This window comes from Sminthopsis crassicaudata, chromosome 4 (genome assembly GCF_048593235.1).
Source record: "Sminthopsis crassicaudata isolate SCR6 chromosome 4, ASM4859323v1, whole genome shotgun sequence".
Lineage (NCBI taxonomy): Eukaryota > Metazoa > Chordata > Mammalia > Dasyuromorphia > Dasyuridae > Sminthopsis > Sminthopsis crassicaudata.
In genome coordinates, this window is record NC_133620.1 from 468186980 (window position 1) to 468200124 (window position 13145).

Here is a 13145-nt window from a genome sequence, read left to right on the forward strand (position 1 = left end):
TCCTGATTCTTATCAAGGCCATATTGTTCTTCCCAACATTTGCATCCCTTTGCCCAATTGCCAATAATGTATTAAGAGTTCCCTGTGTCTATGCTGATGGCTGACCTATTCTCTTTGTTGACATGTCGATTGTTTCTAGTGTATTGGCTAATATAATGCGATGCTCTTTAGGTTATGAAGGTGGCAATTTGATCAAACTCTTAAAGGACATTGAGCAAAGTTCTGAAGTGATGCTGGATCGGTGGCACCTTGAAATCACCCCCAAAGACAAGGACAATAAAGGGGACCCTGTTCCACACTGCGTGTTCAATAACTATTTCTCTATTGGTGTGGTGAGTTGATTAGAGATCTTCTTTCCCTTCTAATGAAGGAATGACTGAGGTGAGGAGAAGTTAGCATCCATGAGTATCCCCATTTCTTTCCCTCTTGGCTTCCCATTTTTGTCTGCTCCAGCCCTTCCCCTAATTTTGGAACCAGTCTGTTCACTGTCAAAATCTACTTGACCTCTAGAGATACACACACACATCCTAATTAAATTGATTATAAACCCAGATTAGTTCAAAAAAAATCAACTAAGATTGGAGTTTTTCAAAAGCAAAGTTTACTCTGAGACAACAATATAATTTGAAATGATTCTGAAAATCTACAGAAATGGATGAGACGATGGAGTTTGATTTTTTTTAAAGGCAGTGTTATGCAATGGAAATGGTACCATTTACCTGGGACCAGGAAAAGCCAGGAGAATGTAAGTTCTTTGAGGACAGGAACTGTTGCATTTTTATCCCCAACATTTAGCACAGTATTTTGCATATAGTAGACACTTAATAAATATACCGTTAATGGTCTAGAGGAGATCAGAGTTTCAATCCTAATTAAGCCAGTCTTACTTTATTCGAGCCTTTGTCTCATCAACTATAAAAATGAGCAAAATTTTTGGGAGAAAGGAAGGAAAGAAGGAAGGAAGGAAGGAAGGAAGGAAGGAAGGAAGGAAGGAAGGAAGGAAGGAAGGAAGGAAGGAAGGAAGGAAGGAAGGAAGGAAGGAAGGAAGGAAGGAAGGAAGGAAGGAAGGAAGGAAGGAAAAAAAGAGGGAGTAAAGGGAAGGAAGAGAAGGAAGGAGAGAGGGAGGGAGAGAGGGAAAGAAGGAGAAAAAAGGAAGGGAAAAAAGGGATAAAAAGGGAAGGGAATAAAGAGGAGGAAGGAAAGAGAGACTTAAGGGGTATCAGAGGATATCCAAAATCATGAGATAAACATAACTGACATATACATGTATCAAATTCGATATTCATTTGGAATATTGATTTGGTCTACTGGTAAAAATCTGGTCAAGGGGTTTGAATGAGCTCAGAGCTCAATAGCTGAGGTAACCACCAAGGGGCGCTTTACCTAAAGCTGATGATGCTCTTACAAGCATCAGTTACACTCAGGCTAATTCCTCCATCATGCTGCAGTTTCAAGGCCGGCCACTAGAGATCACTCAAGTCTGCAAATGTCTGGTCACTTTCTCCAGACATGGAGGCTCCCAATTCCATATTTCAAAAGTAGCTAAAAAAACAAACAAAAATCCTCTCATTATCCTACCCTCCCAGTCCAATGCTAGAGATGAAATATTGGTCAAATATTACGATATGAAATTTATTTTGTATATTCTCAGTTCATTTCCCCTACCCAATGTAATATTATACTCTCTTCAAGCTCTTTCTTTTTGTATTCAAAGCTTTAATGCCTGATCACATAACTTTCATAAAATGGGTTTAAAAATGCAAAAGAAAATTTATTTCTTTCCCCTCCTACCTGACTCCTCCCCAACGTTTGTTTCAGATGATAATACTTTCCTAGCATGAACACCCTTAGCTAATAAGGAAGAATGGGGAGAAAATTCATTACCATTCTATGTCATTCTTAAGGATTCAGGTAAAAAAAGTGACCTTCTTCCCTCTCCCTTTGTCCCCAGCTCATGAGACTGCTAGAGTCACAGTAGCTGTCGCTCCTCAACTGATCTGGGGCTCTGCTCTTCATTGCCCAGAGGTAGCCTCATAATTCATCTCTTAACCTCCCAGAACTGCCTATTTTAAAACAAAAAGTCAGAATGGCCAAAAAAAGAAAAGGGAACAACAAAACTGAGTCTTTTTCTTCATATCACAAAGAAGTCTTCTTGGCCTTTGGGCCATTCCCACTTCCCTTGAGAAGTTAGGTTCAGTCTCGTTTGTTTGAGTACATATAATACATGTGTGTCCCTTGGCTGTTGTCCTTCATTCTCAAAAAGGACCAAAAGGACATCACTATGTTACAGTCAAGTCACCTAGCTGTCTGACTGTGGCTGATCAGACCAATACAAGCTGTGCTGCATGTGTACATATGAATGTCATGTGTGTATATATGTCTGTGTGTATACTATGTCTATCTGTACAGACCTGATGTCATTCCATGCCATGCAACGGCCTCTCTGTAATTGAGTCAGAGAGTTGCCTGGATAGTCCATTGAGTGACATGTGGCTAGGAAACTGGTCATTGGCTAATCTTAAACCCTAGTCTTTATGACTCCAAGGTCACCCCTCTATCTTCAATACCCTCTTGCCTCCACTACTTCTTACTCAGAGATATTAAACTCAAGGCTCTGCCTGCAAAACTTGGAACCTGAGCCAGATTAAAACATAATTGGATTAACAAAATATAATTACAATATGACATTGATGATGTTACCTTGTGGTTTTCTAAGTTAATAAACTACAAGCAGGGATTTCTACTTGAACCTGACACCACTAAAAGATTTCTTATTCTCCATCCATGCCCCAGGGCTTCTTTCAAGGACTCTTGGATGCCCACTTTCTGAACAGCAGCCAGAGCACAGCTGCCCAGGTCACAAAACTGCCTCCCAGCCTAAGCCTGACTTAGTCCCAATTGCCCAACTACTAAGTGTCAGAGGCTCGACTTGAGGGAGCGTCTTCTAACTTTGAAGTCTAAGATCTTCTTGGGCCAGGACGTTGCCTCCCCAATGCTCTTTTGCAGCCTTGTGTGGATATTATTTAATATAGGTTGGCTAGATGACTTGCCCAATTAAATGTCTGAGGAAAGATTTGAACTCGGGTTTTTCTGCTACTTAAAGCAGGCTTCCTTACTTCTTCATTTCTAACTGGAATAAATATATAGCCTGGAGTGCTTTATTTTTCATCATATTAACTGATATTTAAAACAAAGAGTGTTAAAGGTAGCTCTGCAATCTGCCATCGCTGTGCTGTTCCTTAAAAAAAAAAAATCAGGCACCTTCTTTTGCTCAAAATTCTGCTGAGTTTCTCCACTATTAACAAAGTCAGAATTCATTAATCAATCAGCAAATTCAGAAGAACGGATGAAACGTTTGCCAAGTGGCTGATTAAACTCTGGGAATGTAACGAGCACAGATATCAAGCCCTCTCCAAGGGCCTTCTTTACTCCCACCTCCCACCACCACTCCTGTCTCACTGCTCCTCACCACTGGCACTCCACCAGGTTTCCCAAAGGGACGATGTTTGTGCATAGAAAGAGGCTGGGGTTTGACGTCAGAGCACGGGGGCTTCATCCTGGCCTTTTCCTTCAGAGGCCACATGGGCTAATCGCTTTCTTCTGGGAGGAAAAAACCTGGACCTTGTCTTTAGTAGTAACAGAACAGAAATTCAAATTTGGATCTTCTGGCTCGAATCCAGCTTCCTCCCTTGTGCCATTCTGCCTCTCAGTCATGACAAGTTTCTGGAAGGGAGAAACCGAGTCATACAATTCTCATTTATCTTCTCCTGTACTCAGTGCAGTGCATAAACTAGAATTCTATAAATACTCACTGGATAAATGAAATAGGTGCATCAATTAATTCATTAAGTGGTTGGTCTAGCAACTGAATGCTCATCACCCAATGCTTTAGAGCCATTAATAGATTAATTAGAAGTCAGGGTTAGTTAACCCTGGTGTGTAATTAATTTATTGAAGAAATACAAAGCCTTGTCCTCCCTTGGGGGAAAGACTCAACTAAAATGTCAGAGCGTTGTTGACCACTTGTTCCAGCCAGTCAATTTAAATAGTGCCCTGCCAGTTTAATTGAACCATAGACTACACACAATGAAAGACTTCTGCCGTGCTCTCCTAACTTTTTTTGTTTGTTGTCTTGTCTTGCCTTTGGAAGCATTTGGGTTTAAGTGACTTGCCCAAGGTCACACAGCCAATAAATGTCAGAGGTCACTCTGGTCCTCCTGACTCTGGGTCCATTGCTCTATCCATTGCAGCGCCACCTAGCTAATTTCTCTCAACATTTTTGATCCACATCAAATGCAATTAATCCTTCCTTTCTCCTAACATTTTACTACAAGGTTATAGTAACATATTAACTGATTAATATGTTAACTGACATTAGATATCATTTCTGATATATGACAACAAGGTCATAGCAACTCGACTGAGAATAGGAAAGGACTTTAGTTTATCCTTATTGCTTTGGTTTTTTCCATCCTCTTCATTATAAAGATGTAGATCAGGTAAAGTCAGGAGAGAGCAGGGACTAGATTCAGAGTCAGAAAGATTCAAATCACATAAAGATACTTACCAGCTATGTGACTCTGAGCAAGTCACTCAACCTCGTTCTGAGATACTCTGTGACCCTTCGCCATGACTTGTCTAGCCATGATCTTGTAGCTCGTAGGAGAACAAGGGCAGGAATTCAAATACTCTGACCCCAAATCAACAGCTCTTTTCATCGTGCTTATTACCTTAGCTCCAAATCCTCCAAAGTAATCATAGGATATCAGCTCAAAAGCTTAGAGGGACCATAGAATCCTTTCACTTTACATATGGGGAAACTGAGGCCCAGAAAGATTAAGCAGTATTATCCAAGATCACACGTAAGGTCACAGAGTTAAAAGGGAATGTCAGTAATTATTTAGTCCATTGGGATTTTCATGGGGGAAGGGACTAGGTCACCGAGCTAAAAGGCAATGTCAGTAATTATTTAGTCCATGGGATTTTCATGGGGGAAGGGACTTGAGAGGTCCTTCTGCAGAGCTAATCTGCCTTGGCCATCACATGGCAGATCTTTTCTGTGTTTGCATGCTCATTCTTTCCCATTTGAAAAGGGCCACTCTTGACAAAATCAGTTAGCACCATCCAGCCTGGCCTGAGCCCTGCTCTGACATTTGCAGATGGCCTTGCTCCTTATTTGACTTTCTAAACTTTGGAGGGCTACGTGCATTAGATGGATTTTTTTTCTAAGCCAACATGCAGGGAACCAGCCTACCATTTACATCCCTGTTTGTACTGATTATCAAACACCCGAGGCAGAGAAGCCTTGTAAATACTGCGCTGTATCTGTGGGAGTTGGTACAAAGCATTATTGACAAATGTTTGCTGCCTGTCATTTGTAAAGAGGCTACCATTCCCCAACCAGCAGCAGGGCCGATGGGCCGAGCTATTTTTCCAGGGGCGATGATGAGTTTGCCCTAAAAAATCCATATTCCCCTCCCTGGTCCTACGAGGACAAATAGCCCCGGGTTTCCCCTCCTCACCAGGGATTGGGGCCCAGAATTGGGCTAGGGAGCAGAACCAAAGTAAAGCGTCCGTCCCCAAGCCTTACTGCGAACTGCTGTTTTTCCTGAGTGCCATTCTACACAAATAAACAGATAAGTCTTTCAGGCTTAATAGGGATCCGGCATTCCATTCATGGTCCCTTTGACTGATGCCATCAGCGGTTGAGGGTTTCAGACACCCACCTCCCCCCACTTCCCCTGGCATCTTCCTCCCCATCGTTTATTGGAGGTTTACAGAAATGCCAAAGCATCAGGGGTATCAGTGACAGGAAGTTTTGATTACAGTCTAATTCCTGGGCGATTTGTAACTCTGGAGTCCCCAGGGACCTTGCATGGCCCGAGCCCTTAAGGTAAGGAAAGGACATCTAGTCTCTGGATGGGGGACGCACATTCCGAAAGCTATTAATAGGGGGAACCGAGGACTGGAGGGAAATCTCACACCCCCATTTCTAATCAACTGTCCCATTGGGAAAATAACAGAGTTTTAGGGCTGGAGCACTGAAAGGTTAGCCACTAAAGAACATTTTGGCCATAGCAACTCATGAAATAGATAAAAATAGAAAATAGCCCTTTTTGCAATGATGGCAATCTGACCATAAAATAAAGGGTGTAAGGGGCAAAGAGTCACCCAGCTTCCAGAACGTTGGCAAGCATTAATTTAATTGTTCTCATTCTAAATGTGCCATTTTTACCCATAGATCAATAAGTGCAGACGCTACTGGAGGAAATTAGGAGGAAATGATTCATAAACATATTGGCATTCTTGCTCCATATGAAAACAAGATACAGGGAAGCTGCCACAGAGGGGCACCCCGCATCAAGGGCATCATGGGAGTTCATTTTGTTTCATATTCAAAAGGAACCAAGAAACATAATTTCACGGGACTTTTGTCCATCTAGTCTTGCATCAGTAACTGTGAAAACAATTCATAAAATTAGAGATTTAGAAAGGGACCTTAAAAGTCATTGAGTCCACCCCTCATTTAATAGATGAGAAAACCCTGGTCCACGGAAGTTAAGTGACTTCATAAGTTCGTGGACATCTATGACAGCTAGAGGGAAGCTCAGAGGCCATGCAGTCCACCCTTCATTTTAGAGCTGAGAGCTCGGAGACCTAAAGGGTTTAAGTGAAAGCCTGGGTCGCTATCTGAGTGTCTGAGGTGAGGTTCGTCCCCAGGTCTTCCTGACTTCTAGTTTTCTGATCCATCCACTGAAACTCCTGCTCCTGTAAAAGATAAAAAAGTAGAGACATTCATCTTGGCAAAGATGGTGGGGGTGGAAGGATATTGAAGAAAAAAATGTTGGAAGAGATGGCCCAGGATAATTAAATGAATGAGTCCAAGGGTGCATATGCTAGCCACTTGTAAATAGAGTCAGTATTTATAAATATATAAACAAATAAAATTAGAGAGTCCATTTGGTATAGTGGACAGAGCACCCAACCTGAAATCAAGAAGAGTTCAAATCCCATTTTGATATTTACTAGTTGTTAACACCAAGCAGCTCCCTTTGTCTCTCTGAACCTCAGTTTCTTCATCTTCATCTATCAAATGAAGAGGGTGAACTAAAAGACCTCTTAGATTCCTTCCAGCTCCAAATCTGTGATCTTCTGATCAGTGAGAGAGTTTGAAGGCCTGGATTTCATAAGCATATGTGCATATACAATTAAAAGAAAAATCTCCTTGGGTGAAAGCTATATCTTGATAAGCAACTCGTTGCTGATTTAGATTTCAACACTGGCAATGCATATGTAGTTAGATCATTGACTAGTTAGAAAATAATTCAAAATAAAAACCACATTTGAAAAAAGATAGAGTTGAGATGGAGCTACTATGGATTCCAACCTGACTTATTCAAAAAAGCTGCCAATTCAGAAAAAGTGACAAAAGAAAAACCATAACATCTGCATTTTGTCCTGCTGAAGCTTGACTAACGCCAAACAGTTGCCACAACTGAGAGGTAGAACACCTACCCCAAAGTACCTTGGACAGAAAACCTTTCACTTCTTTGCCAAGTGAAGAGTTGGGTCAACCAAAAACAAATACCAACTAATTTGTAAATATTTTACAAGATGATATGGGGAGATAAGGAGCATTGTTGCCTCCCAAAAGCAGAGGAAAAGAAATTCAGTCTAAAGAGAACTTGCCATGAAACCTACCTAACCAATCTTTCCAAGGAAATTTGTCACTAAAACAAGGACAAGGGCAACAATATACCTAAAATGGAAAAGAGCTGCCAGTGTTTCTATGCCAATCTATTCCTTGATACTGGTGTAATTACTGCACTCTGACTCAACCACATCAGTGTGCTGGGTATAGAAATGGTATTTGGGAAAATGAAATCAGGAAGAGTAGTTGGACATTCCCAAGAGTCTATCCAAGTGGCAACAACAGTTTAAAGAAATAAAAAAAAAAATTTTTGGCTGAAGTAATTGGGGTTAAGTGACTTTGTCCAGGGTCACACAGCCAGGAAATATTAAATGTCTGAGACTAGATTTGAACTCAGGTCCTCCTGACTTCAGGGCTGGTGCTCTATACAATGCTACCTAGCTGCTCCCCTAAAGATATCGCTAGGGGATGACTTCTAAAAAATAGAAAACATCAAAGAGATAATACAATTATTGAGAAAAAAATGACCAAGAAGATACTTGATACTTGTTCATATACCTACTTCCTCTTCTTTGTGAAATCCTGATAGAAATGGTCTACGACTCCACTGGGGGTCTCCTTGATGAAAACATAAGAAGAGACTGCTCAAGCTTTGAATATTATTTTCTGTCAAGGTTCCTATCTTCCTAGTCATGTGGCCAACTGAAAAGTATAGAGAATATAAGATCCCACTGTGTGCTAGTTGTTGATTACAAAAATATTTCACTGAGTAAAGGGAAATATATACTTAAAGCCTGTCCAAACAAGGCATTTCCCTCTTTAAATCACATATACATTCAGATTTTTACAGGTTGTATTCCTTCCCCAATAAAATGTAAGCTCCTTGAAGACAAGAATAATCAATCAGCACATACTATGTGTCAAGACATAAAAACCAAAATAATTTTTCCCCCTGAGGGGAAAACCTTAACCCTGAGGCTGGGGTTAAGTGACTTGCTCAGGGTCACACAGCCAAGAAGTGTTAAGTGTTTGAGACCAGATTTGAACTCAGGTCCTCCTCATTTCAGGGCTGGTGCTCTACCCACTGCGCCACCTAGCTGCCCCCAAAAAATAAATTAAGGAGCTTACATGCTATGAAGGGCAACAATGTAGACCAATATAAGCAAATACAAATAGATATACAGAAAATGCAAGGAGAGGAGAGACTCCGGCCCTGCAGAGATCAAAAGCTTCATACAGACAGTAGTCTTGTTTTTCAACTGTGTTTTCCCAGCCCCCGTCACTGGGCCTCTGATGGAACAGGGCCCTAATAAATGCTTGTTTAATTGGATTACACTGGCATACTTATCAAATCTGTAGATAGCCCAAAACCGAGGAGGGAAAGGAACATGTTGGGTGATAGAATTAGAATCAAAAACATCTTGACAGCTTACTATGATGGGGAAAATTGAGTAAGATAAATTTAAAGGAGATAAATATAAGCCTCTATACTCTGGTTCAAAAAAACCTCAGACTACCAGATTTGGAGGAGGAGGAGTATTGTGGCTGATGATAGTTCTTGTGGAAGGGGGAAGATCTAGGGGTTTTAGTGGACCACAAGTTCAACCTAAGCTAGTAAGGCAGCCAAAAAGGAGGCACTAATGTGACCAATGACAGCTTGCCCTGAAGGAGGCATAGTGATCTGAGCTACAATAAGAAGAGTCCCTTTGTACTCTGACCCTGACAGGTCATATCTGAGGGTATTGGGTTCAGGTCTGGATGCTATGATGTTTTAAGGAGTTAGAAGCCCTCCCATCACCCCAAAGTAGGATTGCTGGATGATGAGGATACTAGAGACCATATCCTTGGATGATCTGGTGAAGGAACCAAGAATACCAAGGACTGGGGGGCACATGGGAACTCTGCAAGCTCTCCTAAGGCACCAGCCATGTCATGTTTGGCTTTTTATGTGCTCGTCCAAGGCAGGGCCTAGCCCTGAGTAAATGCTTAAGAAATGCCATCTGAAAGGGTCAAAGTCTTAAAGGGCAGTTACTCGAAAAGAGGCGCCGAGCCTGCTTTGTTTAACCCAAAGAGCAAAGCTGGACCCAAGGGGGAAGATGGGGAGCCTCTAAGAACCGATAGGGGGCCAGCTCGGTTAGCCTTTCCCACAGTGTCTTTGAGGAGCCTGGCAGCTCACATTTGCAAGTCCTTAATTCATCTCTGACCTAAGGAAATACCATGTTAGTGCAGACAAAACTCTGTTTTTCTTCCCGTAGAAGAGGAAACGAGTGCTTTCAGAGAGCATACTCCATACTGTGTCCCTTGAATTCTATTTAGGGCATGACAGCAGCATCTTCAGTTAGCTGAAACTCTCCTGGAGTGTGAAGAGTCTTCTGGGGAGCCAGCCTTTAAGTCTAGTGCAGAGATTTGAATTCAGAGCCAGGGAGACCCAGATTCTAATTCTGTCTCCAGCAGTTGTTGCTCACTTATTTTCAGTTGTGGGCAACTCTCCATGACAAGAATTTTTTTTTTCTCCTGAGGCAACTGGGGTTAAATGACTTGCCCAGGGACACAAGCTAGAAAGTGTAAGGTATCTGAGACCAGATTTGAACTCAGGTCCTCCTGACTTCAGGGCTGGTGCTCTACCCACTGTACCACCTAGCTGCCCCAAGACATGTATCTTTTCATGGCAAAGATACTAAAAGTTTGCCATTTCCTTCTCCAACTCACTTTACAGATGAGGGAACTGAGGCAAACAGGGTCCATAGCCAGGTGTCTGAGGCTGGATTGAACTCAGATGTCTTCCAAACTCCAGGGGAAGTGCGCTGTCCATTGTACCACATGGCTACTCTTAGTATTTTTCTCTACTATCTCAACTTAGTTATGTGGCCCCGGGCAGATCACGTAATGCTTCAGTCACTCCCTAAAACTACAGTTCTGAGAAGTATTGATGTGCCTTAGTAAGGGACTGTCCTCATCTGTATGAAATCACAGAGTGTGGAGGGCAATGATAAAATGCTCTGCAAAAACATAGTGTGGGACATCCCAGCAATGCTAAACCTCAAAGAAAGAGGAATCTCTTTGATGAAATCAATAAATCATCTAGAAGTATTTTTTAGGCAAGTGTTAGGTACTGGGATGAGTGCTGGGTATACAAAGGCAAACTAAAAACATCTCTTGCCCTTGAGAAGCTTACATTCTAGTGGGGAGAAAACAATAAATATATCTTTACTCAACCAAACATTCTCATATAGCCGGTTCTGGGCTTATTCTCCCAATCCCCACTCATACTAGCCACCGCTACTTATCCCTTCAGAGAGCTGGAGGGTACCACAGAGTAGAGGGGAGGTAGAATGCAATGTTTTTCTAATGCCTGGAAAGAGAAGAAAGAGAAAGAAAAGAAAAGGGAAAGATGAGCAAGAAAGAAAGAGAAGAGGAGAGAAAGAGAGAGAGAAAGAAAGAAAAGAAAGAAAGAGAAAGAGAGAGAGAAAGGAAGAGAAAGAAGAAAGAAAGAAAGAAAGAAAGAAAGAAAGAAGAAAGAAAGAAAGAAAGAAAGAAAGAAAGAAAGAAAGAAAGAAAGAAAGAAAGAAAGAAAGAAAGAAAAGAAAGAAAGAAAGAAAGAAAGAAAGAAAGAAAGAAAGAAAGAAAAGGAAGGAAGGAAGGAAGGAAGGAAGGAAGGAAGGGGAAGGAAGGAAGGAAGGAAGGAAGAAAGAAAGAAAGAAAGAAAGAAAGAAAGAAAGAAAGAAAGAAAGAAAGAAAGAAAGAAAGAAAAGAAAGAAAGAAAGAAAGAAAGAAAGAAAGAAAGAAAGGAAGGAAGGAAGGAAGGAAGGAAGGAAGGAAGGAAGGAAGGAAGGAAGGAAGGAAGGAAGGAAGGAAGGAAGGAAGAAAGAAAGAAAGAAAGAAAGGAAGGAAGGGGAAGGAAGGAAGGAAGGAAGGAAGAAAGAAAGAAAGAAAGAAAGAAAGAAAGAAAGAAAGAAAGAAAAGAAAGAGAAAGAAAGAAAAGAAAGAAAGAAAGAAAGAAAGGAAAGAAAGAAAGAAAGAAAGAAAGAAAGAAAGAAAGAAGAAAGAAGAAGAAAGAAAGAAAGAAAGAAAGAAAGAAAAGAAAGAAAGAAAGAAAGAAAGAAGAAAGAAAGAAAGAAAGAAAGAAAGAAAGAAGAAAGAAAGAAAGAAAGAAAGAAGAAAGAAAGAAAAAGAAAGAAAGAAAGGAAGGAAGGAAGGAAGGAAGGAAGGAAGGAAGGAAGGAAGGAAGGAAGGAAGGAAGGAAGGAAGGAAGAAAGAAAGAAAGAAAGAAAGAAAGAAAGAAAGAAAGAAAGAAAGAAAGAAAGAAAAGAAAGAAAGAAAGAAAGAAAGAAAGAAAGAAAGAAAGAAAGAAAGAAAGAAAGAAAGAAAGAAAGAAAGAAAGAAAGAAAGAAAGAAAGAAAGAGAGAGAAAAAGAGAGAGAAAAAGAGAGAGAAAAGGAAGGAGGGGGAGGGAAAGGGAGAAGAGAGGAGAGAAGGAAAAAGAAATTTGCTTTTATAGAATTCATAAATCAGAGAAGAGATATGACAGAACTTTCAGGGCAATCCAGAAATGTCCCCCAGCAAATAAATGTGCTTCCCTACTTCACAGATTCACAAACTACATAATTCTTTTTTTTTTTTTTTTTTTTTTGCCTCATTTAAAATTAGCTCCACTGCTTCTAACTCTTCCTCCCTTCATCCTATATTGGGCCATTTCTTTCTAAATCCCAGCAGCTTCCACAAAATGTTAGGAAACTTAGTCTAAGTCATGCAGAGAAGAGGTAGGGAGGGTGAGTAAAACTCATCAACCACTTTAATTGAAACTAAAATTGTTTTTCTTTCAACCAAACATTAAACTATTTTGTCAAATAGTCATTATAACTGTTGGAAGCAAAAAAAAAAAAAAAAAAAAAAACTTTAACTCATCCCAAATAATAATACTTTGCCCTTATAGTCTTTTTTTTAACTTCTTTTGCATATTACCTCACATGTGAAGGCATTCTCTTCACAGATGAACCCTTCTGTGACTTGTCCTAGAGAGTTACCTGAGAGTAAGAGAAATTAAGTGATTCACTTAGTCACAGAGCTGTTAAATGTAAGAAGATGGATTTGAACCCAGATCTCCCAGATTAAGTATCGCATGCTATCCACATTATACCACTAGTGTCTTGTTTTAGATATTATTCACATACAATCACACACTTATTTTTGTTCTTTTCAAAATGATCTGGATTTTAGTTTATAATTTTTAAATATATTCTTTAATGGATTCTAATTGGACCTATGGGGTCAGTATTTTTTTAAGAGAAACATATTGCCACTTATATAAAAGAAGAATGCAGAAAATGCATGCTAATTAACATGTCAATTAGCAATTCACTTTGTCTAAGTTTGAAGAAATGTATTTCTTCTATAAAATAAAATACATTTGCAGCCCCCTGTGTGCTCAGAGAATATAGACTAAGCTTCATGTTGACTTAAATCAATAAAACAAGAAAGATAAATTATAGATAAAG

At 40.2% G+C, this 13145-nt stretch overlaps 1 protein-coding gene across 1 annotated transcript in view; it reads left to right on the plus strand.

Moving 5' to 3' along the window:
- DGKG (diacylglycerol kinase gamma) overlaps positions 1–13145 on the plus strand; it is a 213458-nt gene that overhangs the window by 113895 nt on the left and 86418 nt on the right. Inside the window, exon 33 of the mRNA XM_074264238.1 lies at positions 172–332. Coding sequence (XP_074120339.1) covers positions 172–332 — 161 coding nt within the window. The remainder of the gene's footprint in view (positions 1–171; positions 333–13145) is intronic.